Source organism: Paroedura picta, chromosome 3, assembly GCF_049243985.1.
Source record: "Paroedura picta isolate Pp20150507F chromosome 3, Ppicta_v3.0, whole genome shotgun sequence".
Taxonomy (NCBI): Eukaryota; Metazoa; Chordata; class Lepidosauria; order Squamata; family Gekkonidae; genus Paroedura; species Paroedura picta.
In genome coordinates, this window is record NC_135371.1 from 137,585,921 (window position 1) to 137,606,421 (window position 20,501).

The window sequence follows — 20,501 nt, forward strand, 5'->3', positions numbered from 1 at the left end:
TACTACTCAGTCAGTTTGGCCTGCTGCTAATTCTTTTGCAGGTATTTGGTGGGCCTAACAACCAGGGCCTCTTGTGGCGCAGAGTGGTAAGGCAGCTGTCTGAAAGCTTTGCCCATGAGGCTGGGAGTTCAATCCCAGCAGCCGGCTCAAGGTTGACTCAGCCTTCCATCCTTCCGAGGTCGGTAAAATGAGTACCCAGCTTGCTGCTGGGGGGTAAACGGTAATGACTGGGGAAGGCACTGGCAAACCACCCCGTATTGAGTCTGCCATGAAAACGCTAGAGGGTGTCACCCCAAGGGTCAGACATGAAGAAGAAGAGTTGGTTCTTATATGCCGCTTTTCCCTACCCGAAGGAGGCTCAAAGCGGCTTACAGTCACCTTTCCATTCCTCTCCCCACAACAGACACCCTGTGGGGTGGGTGAGGCTGAGAGAGCCCTGATATCACTGTTCGGTCAAAACAGTTTTATCAGTGCCGTGGCGAGCCCAAGGTCACCCAGCTGGTTGCATGTGGGGGAGCGCAGAATCGAACCCGGCATGCCAGATTAGAAGTCCACGCTCCTAACCACTACACCAAACTAGCTCGGTGCTTGCACAGGGGATACCTTTACCTTTAACAACCAGGGAGAAGTTGTACGTTACAATTTCCTTTTCTCCCCAATTTAAACTGAATCGTGGTTGAGGGTATAATTAAGGCCTTTAGAAGCAGCAGGAGCAGCAAGAACCCTTGAAGAAGTATAAGAACAAGCAGCATTGCACTTCTAAAACTTTGAATTTTCTCTTTTCCTATACAACAAAAAATGAGTCTAATGGCACCTTTAAGATCAACAAAGATTAATCAAGGCATGAGCTTTCGAGTTTATGCACTAATCCTCAGACTAAATGACAACCATAATAAGTGTAGAAATATAAGGCAAAATAATATTGTGGCAAATTAGTAAACTGTGTCACAATATCTAAATTAAGCCATATGCCATATGTTAATTCTTGGTAAAACAGCTAATCAGTCCTTTTGAGTTCAGTTGTAGTTCACAAAAACACTGAAGAAACAAAGCATCACTGCAAGTGACAAGCTGTGATGGTAACTATCTTGTCCTGAGACCAGAGAGTTAAATTCAAAATTACATTACATATTACTGACATCATATTACAGTCACATTGTCCCAAATAAAATAAACTAAAAAGAAGAGGGGATGCTTCCACCCTTAGGTGGAGACAGATGGGGGCAAGCAACTAGTCTCTTTTAATTATTTCTTTTCACAACTGGGAAAGAGTCCATCGTTTATAACTAATACTGACAGTTTTAATACCAAAACAGCCATTTTCCCCAGGGGAACTGATCTCTCTTGGGTGGAGATCAATTGTAATTTCGGGACATCTCCAAGCCCCATCTGAAAACTGGCAACCTTTTTGACCAGGCTAAGATTGGTAGAACGACAGGGTCAACCCAGACATGTATGAGAACGGATATACTTGATCTTGGCCCAGACATTCAGGACGGGATTTGAAAGGCCATCGCTTTCCACGACGCAGTATACTTACGGCATTCAGGAAAACAAAAGAACTAACAGATTCCCCTCGCTTCTCACACAAACTGTACATGGGGAAGGACAAATAGGGGCAACACTGCAGGTGGGAATAACAGGAGGAAGTTTCTTCCCCTTTTTTATATATATATATAAAATACAGTGTGCAAATTCCCTATTTTAAGGGAATGCCTGCTTTAAGGAGTTTCAGGCAGCATCTGCTTCCGGAATCGGACTTTTGAAGCATATTGTTCCCAGAATGCTTAGGCAGTTGCCTTGGCAACACCGTTCTCCCCGTTCAGTCCCTCCTTCGACGACTCTTAAGGAACGCATTTTGACGCGGCATGAGCCGGACGACGGCCCGTCGCCGTGATGCATTCTGGGCTTTGGCAATATGGCCGCTTCCTTGGTGTGCTGCTGAAGGGAGTTTGGCTCTCTGGAAACATTGGTCATTTTTCTTTTGCTTCCCAAACCCCGTTATCTGGGGATTTTGTACGCGAAGAGGAACCAGTAGCCGCCCGAGGCGGGTGGCGCGATGGGCCGGACCGGGCTCCGGTGGCAGCAGCCGGATAGAGAGCAAGCACCCCCGCGGGGGTAGGACGTTTTCCCCCACCCGCCCCTGCAAGATCTCGGAAACAGGCCGAGGGAGAGCCTAAGGCATCGCCTGAACCGGACTGCCCCGCAAAGGGCTGGGGGGTGAGCTGTTTCCTCCTACGTCCTCTCCAAAGATCGGGATAGACACGCCTGGAACAAAGACGCTACCGGCGAAACTGCCCCTCTCCCGTAATCTCTAATCTTTGTACTCAGTATTTTATCTAAAACAGGATCCCGACTCATGTTCGTTATTTCTGTTTTAAGCAGAAGACCATGTTGCAAGGCTGGTCGTCGTCTTTTGCCCCTGTAGCTCCTGCTGAGGCAGTGATCCTGCGTTAACTGACTTTATATTTGAGCTCAGAGCAGGAATTGCCTGCCCAGTGAAAGCTCCCTATATTTGTGCTAACTTTCCCCCCATTAACACAGTTTTTGAGACCGTCTGAACAGCCCCTTCCATTAAAATCTGGTATGTGCCCGCACTGTTGATAGAAAAGGGATTCTTCTCCTTTTTCAGTAGCCCTTGCATTGCCCACAATCTGTGTGGCACAAAACTTATCCTAAACAAGAGTGCCAACCTGCCCTGCTGTCACAGTTGCTTGAATCCCTCTATCAATTAACAGTGATTGACTTTACTGGATTTTGAAGTATAAGCTCTATTTTAGTGACACTCTTAAAAGTCTTTCTGCTTACATTTGGTTCTGAACAAATTGTTCCTAGTACTTTTTCCACTAAAATAACTAATAGTTTTGTTGTGAACAGGGGCCTGTTCCAATAAAGACGACTGTTTGGAACTACGTTGTGGTTTCCTCAGATTGAGGTACAATTAATATTTGTTCCTGTTCTTACTCATGAAAAGACAGAAAAAGGATCCGCATGCACACCAGCAGTTCATAGCTTCACCTAGAGAGTAATAATCAATTTCCTGCCATATACCACTAGTTATTCCTTGTACAGGGATTACAGTATTTCCTGACTTTACCCATTTTGAACACGAGTGCACCAGCATCTTGGCAGGAAGCGTTGGTGCACATCTGAAACAATAGCGCTCTCAGAATAAACTTGGAACAGGGATTTCCCCCATAATTCATCTGAGACAGGACCTGCGAGATTCCTTTATTTCACAACTGTTCTCTGCACATTGTGTTAGAGTGGAGATTTTTTTATCTCCTTGGTTACCTCTCTGATGGAGTCTGAGATGCTGCAGTCACCCCTCCTGGGGCTTGGGGAAGAAGATGAGTCGGACATGACTGACTGGAATCTACCCTTGGCTTTCATGAAGAAGAGGCACTGTGAGAAAATTGAGGGTTCCAAGTCACTGGCTCAAAGTTGGCGGATGAAAGACCGGGTAATGATCTGTACCAGATTTTATTGGGGAGGGGGAGGGGATATTCTAATGTTACTGTTTGTTCAAGATGAGGTTTGCAATCTAGTAGATCAGTTCTTTATCTTCATATATTAAATAGCCACAGCCTTTTGAGCAAACAAATTGTGGAAATGCATAAGTAATTTTAACCGTTGCTTTTTTATCTCATTATGCAGATCCACTATATGCAGATTCATGTTGCTAGAGGGCTTACACTTTTTTTCTTGCCTATATGTTGCAGGGAAAATACATTTTACAAAGTAGTATTAGACTGTTTCCATCTTAAAAGTGAAAAAATATTAGTAGGTTTTCAAGAACTGCAGAAATGCTATCCTAAGTTGTCACCTTGCATTAAAAATGTTGTTTTCAAAAGCTGCAACAATCAAAGAAAGTTTGTTCATTAGTTCTGGAATAATAATAATGGAAAATAATTTGTTACATATAAGCCTTTCTTTGAGGGTGAAAGATAAAAACATCCAATAAATTTTAGAGGGTGCTAGCAGGGTAAATAGTTTATCAGAGATGCCAAGCTTGGGAGAGCATACTACTTAACAGTATCTTTGTTTTCTGGCTCACGTCTGCTCTTTTCTCCTATATAGCATTAACATTCTTGTCTTGCTTAAATTGAACTATTACAAAGTAAAACTTTCACTGAATATAGTAGCCTTTGGGGTCTTTGCTGAGAGAAAGCTATAGGTCCAGAATGTTGTCAGAAAAAGGACTTGTAAATAGTTACTGTGTGAAAGAGAGTTCTTTTGAGAAACAGAAATGCTTTTGTTTACAGAGTAAATATTTATAATGTAAGAACTGAAGTAATTGCAGACCTCAGAGATGAATGTATGAATCTACTCAGTTGAGTCAAATCATTGGGTTGTTCAATACTATCTGTTATGGCTCACTAAGGTTTAGGCAGGGGGAGGTCTGTCTCAACACCTGCTACTGAGATGCTTTTTAATTAGATGTGTCAGAGACTGAATGTGCAAATTTCTGCTTTACTATTGAGTTGTGTTCTTCAGTGTGAGCTAATGTAAAACCTCTAAGAAGCATTCCTCTCACCTTTGATCTAAGCATACAGAGCTTGTTCAGGTTAAGCAATTATAAATAAGATACAACAGGGTAAGATATATGTGCATGATTCTTCAGTTGAAGTGTATAGTGGCAGCTTCTGGACGTATATGATCTGATGTTTTCTTATTTATTTATTATATTTATATACCACCCTCCCCTGAGGCTCATTTTTATATATTTGACTTCCAAATGATCATTTTCTTATGGGTATTTACACAAAGAATGTCTTTATGCAATTTATTTAATATAGGGCATGGATTGGGTTTTATTTATTTACTTCTTTTACACTCTACATTTCCTAATCGCTACAGTGTGGACTATAAAAGATTAGAAAATGATACAGGTGATATTCTGTTCCCCAGATAACTTTTTTGCAATATTGTTATATTACATAATTTTGAAGAACCTCTTATAAACCTTTGGGTTCTAATTGGACAAGTCTGTGATAAATTGATATATACTTTTTTTTTGCCACTGAAGAAAAGAAAATTTGAAAACATGTTAGCAACTGGTTCATGTTCTGGCAGGCATTCAATTACTTCTGATTCATTTACTGTTAGAAACATCCTGAATTAGAGGACTGTTTATTTTAAACATTCAAATGTAACCTCTCTGTCAGCATCTTTGGCTTTTTATCTTCTTTGCATTCCTGACAGGTCATTTCTGTTTGTGTTCTCTTGGACAGCTACAACTTTGGCAGCAAATGCATACTGCTGTAACCCAATCTCAGTGCAAGGAAAAGTTGAAAAGAAAGAAATCAGAGAGCCTTTTGAAAGATAGCTTTGTAGATTACAGATGATCTGATAAATGATTTATTAATTAACTAGACTTGACAAGTTGAAAATAGGAGATGTTTGGTGTGAGAGTACATACTGGTTTATTGGTGAGGGTTCTAGTAACACTGAACTGAGCAAGTCAAGATTTTTTAAAATGGCTAGTCATATGGTGGAATTAACCATTTGTCCACGTGGGAATGAACGATATGGCCATAAATGCAATTGCTCATATCAAGGCTGACTATGAAGAACTTGGGAGGCAGCTGAAATGAATGGGAGCACAAGTGGTTTTCTTTTCAGGCCTGCCTGGGAGCTGAAAATAATGGTGGTGAACCTCTGGCTGTGTTGGTGGTGCCTGCAGGTTGGATTTGGGTCCATGGGGATAGATTTTCTAGAATAAGGCCTAACACCAGATGGACTTAACTTATCTAAGTTGGAGAAGAATGTGTTTGGCAGGAACCTGGGGAGATTCATCAGGAGAGCTATAAAGTCACAAGGTAAATGAGACATCCAATATAGGAATTCTAATGTGGGAGAGCAAATAGCAGTGGCCCGACAGGGAAGGGTAAGAAGCTTCAAGAGCCAGTTTGGTGTAGTGGTTAGGACTGCGGACTTATAATCTGGTGAGCTGGATTCGATTCTGCACTCTTCCACATGCAGCCGGCTCGCCAAAGCACTGATAAAGCTGTTCTGATTGAGTAGTGATATCAGGGCTCTCTCAGCTTCACCCACCTCATAGGGTGTCTGTTGGGAGAGGATAGGGAAGGCGACTGTAAGCCACTTTGAGACTCCTTCGGGTAGAGAAAAGCGGCATATAAGAACCAACTCTTCTTCTATATGCCAATACATGAAGCATGGGCAATAAAAAGGAAGACCAAAACCAAAAAAGGAACACAATTCAATCTTAACAGGTAGGAACTCAGAAGTTGAGCTGTACAATAAAATAATGTAAAACTTGTTGATTATTTATTATAATGCACAATTAAAAACAGAATAAAAACTTTACAGAACTAACAGCACATAATACCAAATGCGTTTCGACCCTATTGGGTCTTCCTCAGTAGTCAGAACTGTGATGATACACTCTATATAAAATACCTATATTCAACTCTTTATGAAGTGCAGCTGAGTGGTTAAATGGGATCTGTAAATTATGGCTCCAACTAATATATATATATAAATTTTATCCTTTTTGGAAACCACCTCCTATGATATGTATCTAGGGTCACCACTCTTTGCTATTATTTAATTCTGTGCTGGGAGTGTATCTCACGTGTGTCAGAAAAAAAGTAGTGCTGTAGGTGAGAAGAGAGCTTGCCGGCCAAGAAATACTAGAGGAGCACCAGTGGAAAGTATCTAGGTGAAGATAAGGGAGGAAAAAACAAAGAGTATACTGGTTGGCATCTGCTACAGACTTCCTGGATGCTGCTGTCTTTGAGCAACTTGGAAGAATATCTGGACGACAAGATCTTGTAATTATGGGTGACTTCAAATTCCTTGATGTGTGCTGAGAAACAAACTCTATTAACTGTTAAGAGTTGAACAACTTTCTGACCTGTATGGCTGACAACTGATGTCAGAAGAACCTATGAGAGGTTCAGCCATACTCGACTTAGTACTGATGAACAGGCAAGAGCTGGTAGATGTGTTGAAGGAAGTGGGGACCCTGGGGGGAGGGTGTGACCATGTCCTCCTAGAGTTCCTTTTGAGTTGGGGCGGGGTGAAGGAATTTCTTAGTTGTGTATGTTAGACTTTCATAGGGCAGACTTTAATAAACTCAGAGACATGATGAGAGTTATCCTGTGGACAAGAATAGTGAACGAGAAAGGAGCAAGTGATGGGTGCACCCCCCTTAAACAAGCTATTGCATGCTCACACCATAACTCCAGCATGATGGAAACATGGTAGGGGATTCAAAAAGCGTATTTGGATGAACAGAGAACTTCAGGAAGTGCTAAGGAAAAAAAAGGAAACGTTCAAGAAATGGAGGGAAGGACAAACCTCTAAAGAAGAGTATCTGCATGTTTCAAGACACTGCAGGTCATTAGAGAGGACATTAGAGAGGCCATAGCTGGGAGTGAGCTGAGACTGAACAGGAAAGCCTACTATAACAAGAAAAGCTTCTTTAGATATGTGAGGATCAAATGTAAGGGGAATTAAGCAATAAGCGCATTGCTGGGTGAAGATGGAGAGTCTGTCAGAGAGAAAGTGGAAAGGCTCAGTACCTATTTTGCCTCTTTGTTTTCCCAGAAGAATATGAACACATCTAGGGATGGTAGTAGACAAGGTATAGTGTCTGGGAGGCAAGTTGGCATGGTGTAGTGATTAGGAGTGCAGACTTCTAATCTGGCATGCTGGGTTCCATTCTGCGCTCCCCACATGCAGCTGGGTGACCTTGGGCTCGCCACGGCACTGATAAAACTGTTCTGACAAAGCATTGATATCAGGGCTCTCTCAGCCTCACCCACCTCACAGAGTGTCTGTTGTGGGGAGAGGAAAGGCAAGGCCGCTTTGAGCCTCCTTCAAGTAGAGAAAAGTGGCATATCAGAACCAACTCTCCTCCTCCTCCTCCTCCTCCTCCTCCTCCTTCTTTTCCTGCTTCCTGCTTCCTGCTTTCTTCTTGCTCCCTGGACCTGAATGGGCCGCGGAGAGGACACATCAGGTTGGTGGGCTGCCATTTTCACATCTCCCACAGTTGCCTTGAAGTGGGATGGGCTGCCTAGACATTTCTGTGGGATGTGGTGGGCCCCTTTCTCACCCCAAGGATCTCAGGTGAACAGATGGCTATAGAGGCCACGCTGGTCTCCCTGGAGGTGTCTGTAGCCCAGCCTCTCTCTCCCTCCTGGTGTTGTTTGGTCCCCCTGCATGGAGCCGAAAGGTGCTGTGGCCAGTGCCGCTCTTTCCCTGGTTGGGAGTGAGCAGCAGTTTAACGGTGAGCTCTTCTTGCTGTGCTGTCGGGGCATCAGTCAAGCTGCGTCCGAGGCGGAGATGGAAACAGCCCCAGCCACTGGTGGGAGCAAAATGGCAGAGCTGTTCAGTGAGTCACAGCTGCCTGTGGTGATGCTTGCGGCCGGCGCTGGGCTGCTCTGGGTGCCACCTGCTTCTGGCCTCCCCATGGCCCCCCTGCCTCCATAGCCTCCTTCGTGGAGGTGGCACCTTTTCCGTTGGGGGCTTCTTGCTGCCGCCACTGTGTTATCTGCGCTGGCACATTCGCGCCACCTACTCCTCCTTCTTGCTGCGGCCGGCAGGCTGTGTAGGGGCCGGCCCAATCAGGGTGCGGCCAGCAGACATTGTAGGGTGGTCAGACATGCTCCACCCCCCGGGCGGTATCCCAAATATGTAGGAGAACCATGGATAAGGATTGTATTCTGCTCAGGATGTGAACTGCTGTGCTCAGCAGGGGGGGAAATAAGAGAGAACATTACTTGTGAGTGCTGCTTGTCACAGAAATCACCTTAGAAAATCAGGTGGCTGCTGAGGTTTGAAGTACTTTCATATAGTTTCAGCTGCTCTCATTTCTAGCTCTGTCTGAGCAAACCACAGCAATCCATGCCTTATGCTTTAGGATGCTTAGGGCTGATCCTGTGTTGAGCAGGGGGTTGGACTAGATGGCCTGTATGGCCCCTTCCAACTCTATGATTCTATGATTCTATGTCTTCAACATTGGATTATTGCAATGTACTCTGCGTGGGGCTACCCTTGAAGAGTGTTTGGATTCAGCAGCGAGCACAGAATGTTGTGGCTAGACTCCTGGTTTGGGCCATTTACTGAGATCATGTGACTTCAGTTTTACAACAATTAGTGTTCAAGGTGTTATTTTTGACCTTTAACTCCCTACATTGCTTTGGATTGGGGTATTGAAGGACCATCTTCTACCATATATGTCCTCACTGGGAACTAAGATTACACAGAGAGACCCCTGAAACTGTAACACTCTTGCTAGTCAACAAACTAGCAAGGAACAAAGGACTTTTTTTTTTGTGAGGAAGAAGATTGTGGGGGAATGACCCTCTCCATTAATAAATAATAAAGTAGATAATAAGTTATAAATATTCTGCAGTGTTTCAGAATTCTGGACAAAGCGGGTAGTGAATATTTAACCATGTTACTAAGATTTGTCAATAAGTATACTTATTGACAAATCTTAGTAACATAGTTAAATATTCACTATCCGCTTTGTCCAGGATTCTGAAACATTGCAGAATATTTACTTTCTATTTTTGGTTCATGGTATATGCATGTTAATGAAATGATATTGCTTTGGTGCATTATTTATGTAAATAATCTTTATCACCCAGAGTAGAAACTACATTTGAATGAGGAATTAAATTTCATAGCTTTGATAGAATGAACTTCACTATAATAAAAGTGTCTGGAATGTGTTGGGTTTGTACTGACAAGTTCCTACCAAATTTAAAATATTTACTTATATTAATTTCTGAAATGAAGGAAAGCAAAAACCTGGTTATAGCAGCTTCATTTTGACAACCTTTTTTCCCCTTGGTGCCTTGTAACCAGCCAAGTGAGAATTAAATCTTTCCTTAGTGAGACTTGGAAAACAGTGGGGCTTCCATAGTTAAAGAGGCGTATGGGAGGAGCTGTTTGTTCTAATGGACTAATAGAATGTACTGATTTCATTACCACATGCAATCTCTTCAAGAACCAGCATTAATGGACAAGTTTACTGGCACTTTCAGCATCAAGCCTATACACAAATCTTGACGTTTTCAAATAATTAAAATGGCTGTTACCTTCCTTTCTCCCTGAGTTTACCCCTGCTTAGTGAATTTGCAGTTTGGAAAGACATTGGGCATTGGGGCTGGAGGTGGGCAAAGCAATCCAGGGGGCATACCTGTGGGGAGGTGGATGCTTATTATAGCTCATTATGTTGTGCTCCCCAATCAGCATGCACTGATAGTTATTGTGTTTTAGAGGATTAATTGCAGTGTCTCCTTCTTCTCCCTGCTAATATGGGAATATTAGTAGTTGACCAGCAACTAATCCTAGGTCTACCTTTTGAAGACAAGCAGGTATTTGGAAATAATTTCTGGATTTATGCATTGGCTTTGAGAGATTCATAAATTCAATTCATGGGGAAATAGTTTAATATATGGAACGAACAGATGTCAGCTGAGTGACTGTAATTGCTTGATGTAAACTGTGCCTATAGCATAATAAGCAACAATAAAACATAAATATTGCATAATAATGTAATCAAAATGAAACTGATATCTTTTGGAAGACTAATGTTATTCTTCTGAGCTATAATAGCCAGGTTATTAGGGAAGTTGGTTTGGAAACTGAGGCTGGAGATTTGATGTTCCTGTAATTTTGCTCTGGTCGACTTAATTCAGTCCTGATCTTACCCTTAATGGAGTACTTCATTCCCAATCCTAAAAGCTACTAGCGCCCTACCTGGAACCAGAGCACCTAGCTACAGTGATCCATGTGATGGTCACCTCCAGACTGGACTTCTGCAACACGCTCTATGTAGGCCTACCCTTATCCATGATCCAGAAACTACAACTGGTGCAGAACGCCGCGGTCAGGATTCTCACTAAGACATCATGGAGATCGGCTGCCTCCCAGTTCAATTCCAGATTAAGCTTAAGGTTTTGGTAATCACCTTTAAGGCCATAGGCGGTCTGGGCCTGGTGTACTTGAGAGACCGCCTCCCTGCCTATATGTTATGTTGTTGTTATTGTTATACTGTTATATTGATTTTGATAGTGTTCTATGTAAATGTCCCAAAATGTTTTATGTAAACTGCCCAAAGCTGTAGGGAAGGGTGGTTTAAAAATATAAACAAACAAATAAATAAATAAAACAGGTTGGCTTTGCAACTGTACTTTATGTTTATTTTAAAGAGTTTATTAGGAAGTTTATTCTACAAGTTTTAATCTTGTAGAAAATGTCTGTAGAGAATACTTGTTAATGAAATGAGTTTCCCTGTTTAAAAAAAAATCCATTATAACATGATCCAATTTCCATATTCTCCATTCCTGTGGTGGCAGATAAATGTAAATAAACCATGGAATCTTTGAAATGTATTGGTAAGGAGCCATATGGTACTGGGCTGCTTCACATAAACCTCTTGTAGAAAATAATGTCATACACCATCTGTTCATTTGACAACTATTAGCTCCCATTCCACCCTTGCCATTGTATATATTCAGGTGAGAGGAAAGAGGCTATGAACCTTCTGAAAACAATTTATAAATGCCTCCTTGAATCTCTCTTGGCATCTTGTAAATTTTTGCTTGTGTTTACTAATTTATTTATTATTTATTTATTATTGAATTTATACCCTGCCCCTCCCAACGTGTCAGCTCAGGGCAGCTTACAAAAAAGGCACAATAGCCCAATACACCAAAACAATAAAATCAATACTCCCCCCAATTAAACATAAACAGCATTAAAACCACTGAACAGCAACAAGATGGCAGACAAAAATCAGAAAATACTCTCCAATACCCATCCTGCCACCCATATCCCGCCAAGGCCCATTATGCACGGAGTGGAAGGTCCACATTCAGGGTGGAATGGCGGTGGCTAAAATCACCAATTATGCACGCTGCAGGCAGCAACCGGGCGCAAAGTCAACGTATGCCGCCGAATAAGCCGCGTTAGCAAGATGCGCAAGAAAGTGGAGCTTCCTGGGACCAGGGCGCAACCAGAAGCAGCTCCGGAGTAGCCGCGTGCATAATCAGATACTCTGGGTTTTGCTGCCGTTGCGTTCCATCCTGTGCATAAGCAGTTTGCTTCACTTCTTCCTCCTCTGCGTTCTCCATGCCGCTGTTTCAGTGGTCGTGCATAATAGGCCCAACACAGCATGTGATGTAACATCCAGCAAGCAGATGTACTGGCCAGCATCTTTATTTATTTATTCAACTTATATACCTCCCCTTACTATGGCATCTCAGGGCGGTGTACATAGAACTGGGAGTTCTGTGTACATAGAACTGGGAGTACATAGTTGGGAGCGGAAAGGTACAGTGCAACATTTGGAGTGATGAACAAAATAACAATTATAACAGTAGTAACACTAGGTAGGTAGAACAGTTACGGGACAATTTCTGTTAGGGAGATTATTGGATGTCAGGAGTTGTCTGGTAAAGGACCAGGTTGTAGGCAGGTCCTCATTGCTGGCTTCACCCAAAAGCCCAGTGGAAGAGCTCTGTTTTGCAGCCCCTACGGAATTGTTCAAGTTCTAGTTAATGTTAGGCTGACTTCTGTGGGGCAGGGATCATCAGGTTGTTGGAATGGTTAGAGCACTTTGCTCTTTGGTGGGTATGGGCAAATAGATAGTCCTTGAGGTATGCAGGATCCTGACGGTGTGTGGTGAGTACTAGCTCCTTAAACCTGATCCGGTATTCAGTTGGTAGCCAGTGCAGCTGCTGGAGGATCAGGGTGATGTGGACCCTCCATTGGGTTTGGGTGTGGATATGAGCAGCTGCATTTTGTACCAATCGTCTGGGATAGGCTTGCATAGAGTGTGTTGCAATAACTCAGTCTGGAGGTGACTGTTGCATGGATTGCTATGGCAAGGTGTTCTCGGGCCAGTAATTTAGCTTGGTGGAGATGGAAAAATTTGATCCTCTTTGGTTAGGGAAGTGTCAAGGATCACACCCAAATTCCTGGCCAATTGTGCTGTTTTGAGTAGCACACCATTCACACTAGGTAGTTGCACTTCCTGGTCTGCCCTTTCCCACTTATCCAAGGGATCTCCATCTCCGAGATGTTAAGCTTCATGTGACTACGCTGTGTAAATTTAAGATACGTCAACAGGAATTTGTTCTTTTTTGCATTTGGTCTGTATCTCAAAGTGTTGTTATCCATACAGAGATATTTTTGGTTTTATTGAATACTAGGGTAAAGTATTTATTGTTGAGGACTGTTTGCTCCTTTGCTTTGTTTAAATAGTGGTATAGGGGCTTGCAGGATGACAGCCTAATCTCCCTTATAGGGCTTTTGTGAGGAGAAAATGGAGGATGGGAGAACAGTGTAAGCTGCTTTGGATCCTCATGGGGGAGAAATACGAGGTATAAAGGAAGTAAATAAATCAATGATTATGCTGTTTCCCAGGGAATCCTTCTCATGGTATCTGCCTTTATGATTTTAATTTACTAAGTAGATGTAGCCTTTGAGCATGTCTCATGGAAGCATGATTTTGTATTTACTCCCAGTGCTGCTTCTTCATGGGCATAAATTGTTCTCCAGTAGATCTCTCTTCAGTCATGCTCTGTTTATGGAAAGTGCTGTATGCCAGCTATGGTTGTGAGACCACGAGGCAGGTCATATAAACTTATCAGTTATAGCAGTGGTCCCCAACTTTTTTATTACCGGGGCTGATCAATGCTTGACAATTTTACTGAGGCCCGGGAGGGGTAGTCTTTTGCCGATGGATGTTACTGCCGCCTGAGCCCCTGCTCCACTTGCTTTCCCGCCGGCGCCCCTGACTTCCTGCCGCCCATTGGGAGGAGCTGCCAGCAGCATCTGCGTAGCGCCATGCCGAGGGGGAGCCCCAGCCATGGCAGCCACTGGAGAGCACCAAAGGTGAGCCGGTGGCACAGTGGCAGGGCAGCCCCTCAAGGCAGCAGCTGGGGAGGAGGACGAGGAGCCACGGACCGGTATCAACTGATCTATCGGACCTGGAGTTGGGAACTACTGAGTTATAGCCTTCAAATTGTTTCTTCCATTTCTAAAAGGATAGAATGAATCTTGATGACTTTCCTGTGTTCTGTGAGCAGGGCCAGTCAGGTCTCTGTTTGAGTGGTGCCTTCAGGCTTAGAAAGCAAAACGTGGAAGCATTGACTGGAGCTAGAAGACATGCTTGTACTTAGTAGAACAGTTGATCCAGCAAAGTAGCTTTCCCAGGCCTCAGGCTAAATGCTGGGAGGAAGCTAAATAAGCTTCAGCTGCACTCTTGTCAGGTAGCGAGCTCCTGTGGCTGTATTGTGCTTTGACCAAAGAAGCATTGCACTCACTGCATGGCACTGGGATAGGCTTATGCACAGCCAGCCTGACACTTTGGGCTGCTTTGGCCTAGATTTTCTTTCACCACCATTCCTGCAGAGTGGGGAATGGGTCTCAGGAGGTCATGGACCAGTGCAGTGGCATGGGAGCTCTCTCAGTAGTTGACAGTAACGACGCATCTCTGGCGTGTTAAGCCCTTCCTGGTCCTCCTTAGTCTGGGCTGGGTGGAGGAGTTGATGATAGTGATTCTTCATTTGGCTACACTAAATCTATGTGTGTCTTTCTGTGTAAAATGGCATCAAGTCACCACCAACTTACGATGATCCTGTAGGGTTTTCAAGGTAAGAGAAAAATGGAGACAGTTTACCATTGCCTGTCTGCAATGCTGCTGATCTTCTGAAATCTGATGTGGTCAGGCTAGACTGGGCCATTCACATCAAGGCAATGCTAAATACTGTTACAGAAATTTTGTTGGGAGGACAAAAAATAGATTTGCCAAGGTTTTAAAACTTCCTGTTGTACATGTAACACACTGAAGTAAGCCACTTCTGCCTTATTGCACTGGAAAGATTTGCAGTGGCAGAAGAGTAAACTGGTGTCATTGGCATTTTACAAATTATTGCTAATACCATAGCTGCTGCTTCTTACCTCAGCATTTTGAATTACAAATGTTGTTCTGTTGTAACTTGCACTTGCCCGAGATATTACCTGCAGAATAAACTTCTGATTTCAGATATGTTAATAAAAGCTGTAGCATTATGCTAAATTTTTAGTAGTTCAGTGATTTGTCAGGAATTGGGAGTGGTACTCGACAATGATAACTGGAATCTTTTATGCTCTCTGTATGCGTCTTCAGTAGGGCAGTGTTTGTTCTCTTCAGGGGTCACGTTTGTCTCTGCTTCCTTAAGGGTAGTAAACAGCATGCTGTATCTATGGTGCCTTCCTGAGATGTTGAATTTTATTTTTCAAGGTCAAGCTAAAACTATCCTTTTGTACCACCAGAGAATAAACAGCAGGAAGGAGAACCTCTGAAGCCTTAAGTGGTTACATGTCATTAAGCACTGTTCATCTCTGGGGCTATTTAAATTCATTGCCGGTTGTCCTTCCTCTTCCTCACTTGGAGGAAAAGGGATCAGTAAACTAATGCAGGCTTGGCTGCTTACTTTGCTGTACAGAACCCTGGACATGCCACAGTGGAAGGACTGTTGTTCCTGTTTATCGCGTGGACCAACAGAAGGATGGACAAACCACATTCGCGCTCCTGACGGTTTTAAAGACAAAAACAATGTCTTAAACAACAATACTGAACATTAATGAGTATCTTCCCAGTGGCTGATGCTGTTTTTTTAGTTTCATAATCAGTATACTATTGAGCAAATAGCCAGTAAACAGAATGTGTACATTTATGCATGTTTGTCTATCATTACATGCTCCTCACTTTTCAAATAGAAGGAAATTCCAGGACTAATGCTTACCCAGATCGGTTCCCTTTGTGGGACAAAGCACTGGAGACTTGTGGCATTTTAGAAATATTTGCTTTATTTTCTTACCTGTAAGGATAACTGGAGCCTCTTGTGGCGCAGGGTTGTAAGGCAGCTGACATGCTGTCTGAAGCTCTGACCATGAGGCTGGGAGTTCAATCCCAGCAGTCAACTCAGCCTTCCATCCTTCTGAGGTCGGTGAAATGAGTACCCAGCTTGCTGGGGGGTAAAACGGTAATGATTGGGGAAGGCACTGGCAAACCACCCCGTATTGAGTCTGCCATGAGAACGCTAGAGTAGCGATCCCCAACCTGTGGGCCGCGGACCACATGTGGTACTTCGACTAACTGGAGGTGGGCCCCGAAGGACGCCTTCTCCCCCCGGCCCTTTGCAACACACTTTGGGTGTCATTGTCTCCCATCACTCCCAGGTGGGACTATCTCGTTGCAGAGAAACAAGCTCAGGGTTCCCATTGATTTGTCATTGTCATGAGTTAAAATTTCCATGAAAATAAAAGGTTCCTTATGTTCATTGTTGTGGCGTGTCTGTATTTTATTTTGAAGGGATGTTTAAACATTACCATAGCGATCAGAGAGCGCTAGGGCAGTGGTTGAGAGTAGAGGAGTTAACTACCCCCCCCCCCCGGGGCCTCAGTAAAAGGTGTTGAGTGGTCCCCGGCGTTGAGTGGTCCCCGGTGATAAAAAGGTTGGGGACCACTGCGCTAGAGGGCATCACCCCAAGGGTCAGACATGACTCGGTGCTTGCACAGGAGATACCTTTACCTTTACCTTTAAGGATAACAGAGAGCTTGCTTCCCCAAAATGCTTGAGCTAATCCAAAAGAATGTCTGTTTCTCTTCTGTTTCCAACTCTAAACTACTCTTAGTTTTTTTCCCCCAGGTCAACAAATGCTTGCCCCCACTTTTGGTTGTGTGGTTATAATGGCACTGATTAACTACTATAGCCCTTGGGGAAAACTTCCACAGTCCTTAAGGAAAGTGAACATTCTATTGTAATAGAGCTTTGCTCCAATCAGATTGCTTGAGGTCAACCAAGCCCCTTAGAATAGAGCTGTTCACAGGAACTTCACATTACACTCACAGCACTATAGAAAGTACATATGAATAACTTGCAGTTTGATTGCTGCTGCTAATGTCTGTGTTTAAAATTTATTTTAAATAATTATAGCCTGCTTATCTCCACAAATACAAGGCAGCTAGCAAAGTAACAGAAGCTGCAGAACACAGACATCACAAGTGTCCAGCAAATTAAAAGCAATACAGAATTAAAATACAAGGTTAAAAGCTAGTATACAGGGCTGTAATGAATGAATTAAATTGTAATATTTGTCCAAAGAAGTGCCTTTTATTTGGTAAACGGTGAATCAAGCAGGAATTTATTTTATATGAGGTAATGTTGGCATTACTGTTTGTTCTTTTTATTAAGTAAACCAAGCCAGGGTAATTGATGGGAGAACTGCAGAATGTGGAGGTTAAAAAAGAAAAACAGAATGAAGGAAAGCCAGAATGAAGAAACTAGTACATGCTGTCACTGTAGTCACAGTGAGACTTGACCTTTTAGGATGCACATAGCTGTGGACTACCTGTGGGGCCTTGTAAATTATTAATATATATTGCCAGAGTTTTGTTCAGACTTTATGTTCTCTTTGGGTTTATCAATTCTGAAATATTTTCTTATTTTTCTGAAACATTATCAAGCCAGTTGCAGAATATCATTTAGTTTTTTTTTTTGAGAAATAGAAAGAGAACAATATTAACAACAATTTTAATTAAAAGTATTTGGGGGATTTTTGGTAGGTATGGAAAGTGATCCTGGATTAATTTGATACCTACTCCTAAAAAATCGGTATGATTGCTTCAACATGTAATTGCCATTGTGGGTGGAGACAGTAGGAAAAACTCAGGGCGGTCTCAGATAACACAAACCAAGAAGAAAAAACCTATCCTTATAGCATTAAAAAATAGTAAAGAGTGTTTTTAAACAATGTCCTTTCTTGAGTTTACTTTCAGTTTATTTCATTCCAAGGATGTCAGCCAGAATGGTTTTCCAGATAAAATCCATTTTCTATTATCTTTTCCTCAGTGGCAAGTCCCTTTTGGACCAGGATCTCGATACTATTTTGAGCCATCGGCCAATTTATATTATTACTTGTATTGAGGTAATAGAAGAAAATATACTTAAATTTATTGCATTAAAAAAAAGAGAGGATAACTTTAAATATATAACTTTAAATATATGTGACAGACCTATATAGGTTACAGTAAGAAATGCCAGGTCAAAAGTTTTTCGTAATTACAGTGATTTGTTGGCATGGAGGGAAAGACATTAATTCTAACATATACCAAAGTACAATAAAATCAGAGTCCAATAGCACCTTTAAGGCAAACAATGATTTATTCAGGGCTTGAGCTTTCGAGTTACTATTGATGCCTCATTAACATTCGAGGCACAGGTCAAATGAGTAGCTGACCGAGCATTTTTCCATCTTCGCCAGGCCCAGCTACTAGCGCCCTATCTGTACTCTGAACACCTGTCCACAGTGATCCATGCAACGGTCACCTCCAGAATAGATTTCTGTAACTCGCTCTACGCTGGCCTGCCTCTGGGCTTGATCCGGAAACTACAGTTGGTCCAAAACGCAGCTGCTAGGGTCCTCACAGGTACATCTTGGAGGGCCCATATCCAGCCAGTGCTGAGGCAGCTGCATTGGTTGCCAGTTATTTTCTGGATCAGGTTCATGGTTCTGGTTTTGACCTTCAAGGCCATCCATGGTCTGGGCCCAGTGTATATGAGGGACCGCCTATTGCCCTATGCCCCCCGCAGGGCTTTATGCTCTACGGGTGCTAATCCTTTGGTCATCCCTGGACCCAGGGAGGTTCGCCTGGCCTCGACCAGGGCCAGGGCCTTTTCGGTCCTGGCCCTGACCTGGTGGAATGAGCTCCTGGAAGAGCTGCGGACCCTGCGGGAACTTCCAGCATTCCGCAGAGCCTGCAAGACAGAACTCTTCCGCCAGGTCTACGGTTGAGGCCAGGCAGCAAGGAGATCATGCCCCGCTTCATAAAATGGTGGTAGAGAGCTACATCAGCACCCCTCTACCTCCCTTTTATATGGGATGTGAGATTAGTCTAGCATGAGTTTTTTTGCCGCAACTTCTTGGTCTGATAGGCCTTTTTCTCTATATTACTTTTTACTGTCTTAGGGGTTTTTTGGGGATTTTATGTGATTGTAACCCGCCTTGAGCCTCCAGGGGGAAGCGGGAAATAAATAAAATGATGATGATGATAATGATGATGATAATGTGACAGCAAACTCTACAGCTTTTAAACAGTTTAGTAAATCAGATTGTTTAGCAGGCAGTAAATAATGCAAGTTTTGGAGAGAGGGGGTATGTATTAACATTACCCACTGGAAATGTTACATGTTACCACCCCCTTTCTTCCTCTTAGAAAGTTTTCCTGCTTTAAAAAAAAATTCTTTTCTCTTTTATTTTTGGACTAATTAGCCAGTGATTCCAATAGATTTCTTTACTGTTTATCAGGTCATTAATAAGATATTTGAAAGTAAAATAGCAGACAAATGCCTTGCAGAAAAGGAAAGAAGCAGACTACAAGTAATATGTGAGAAGGAAAGCAGAATCAATATGACAGAATCTGAGAAGCAGATGGCTAAATTTAAATACAATAACAATAACAATAATGAGAAACTAAAAATTAATTTTAGCAGTAGCCAGGAAATCAAGGCCTGCTTGATCACCAGAGACTTAATGAAGAGGGATGAAAAGAAAGTTGGGGAGAGCATCTTAGAAACAAAGAGCAGTAATTCCTTTACTACAGTGGTCCCCAACCACCGGTCCGTAGATCAGTCGGGACCAGGCCGCCGCTCCTCCTCATCCTCCTCTCTGGCTGCTGCCTCAGTGGCTGCCCTGCCACTCTGCCGCTGGCTCACCTTTGGTACTCTCCATCGGCCGCCATGGCTGGGGCTCCCCGTCAGCGTGGCACTGCACAGCTGCTGCTGGCAACGCCCCCAGCGGATGGCGGGAAGTCAGTGGCGCCAGCAGGAAAGCAAGTGGAGCAGTGGCTCAGGCGGCAGCAATGTCCCTTGGCAAAAGACTACCCCCCCCGGGCCTCAGTAAAATTGTGATAAAAGGTCCCCGGTGATAAAAAGGTTGGGGACCACTGCTTTACTACATGAATTTAAAGAGTTATTCAGGTTTTGGCTTACAAAACTGATCCTACTTTCAAGCACATAAACTTCAAGTTTAAAAAATTGTACTCGGCCACTGAAAATAAGCTGTAAATATGTATTTTTTTTTGCATAGGTAATCCTTGTTTTTAGTGCCATCTTCTTTTGGCTCTGGAATTTCATTCTGCATTAGGGTTGCCAACTCTGGGTTGGGGAATTCCTGGGGATTTGGCAGTGGACCATGGTGAACACTCTTCTGTGATCATGGAAATTGATTGTTGATAAATAAGCAGCAGGTGCTAGGATATATCTTCGTGATACTGGTGCTAAGAAGGTAGAAGCACTTGCAATGTCTTTCTGTCATTTGGCATCTTCTCTGTTTGATGACTCACCTTGCCTGGGCCTTACCATGCCTAAGGGTGTCATTGGGGAAGATCCCATTATCTTTAAGCCAGCTGGATTGGAAAAAGTCCTGGAGTGTTGGGGGGGGGAGACATTGGGGGTTAAAAATTGCCTT

The 20,501-nt window shown here is 43.1% G+C and overlaps 1 protein-coding gene across 5 annotated transcripts in view; it reads left to right on the top strand.

The window, feature by feature from the left end:
- Positions 1-1,875: 1,875 nt before the first annotated feature.
- RPTOR (regulatory associated protein of MTOR complex 1) overlaps positions 1,876-20,501 on the top strand; it is a 520,373-nt gene continuing 501,747 nt past the window's right edge. For 4 of the 5 annotated variants that reach the window (XM_077328217.1, XM_077328219.1, XM_077328218.1 and 1 more), the window contains exon 1: positions 1,877-3,463. In XM_077328217.1, the coding sequence (XP_077184332.1) occupies positions 3,302-3,463 (162 nt within the window). In that variant the 5' untranslated portion in view covers positions 1,877-3,301. Of the gene's footprint in view, positions 3,464-20,501 lie in introns of all 5 variants that reach the window. The other variant, XM_077328221.1, reaches the window with a different exon arrangement.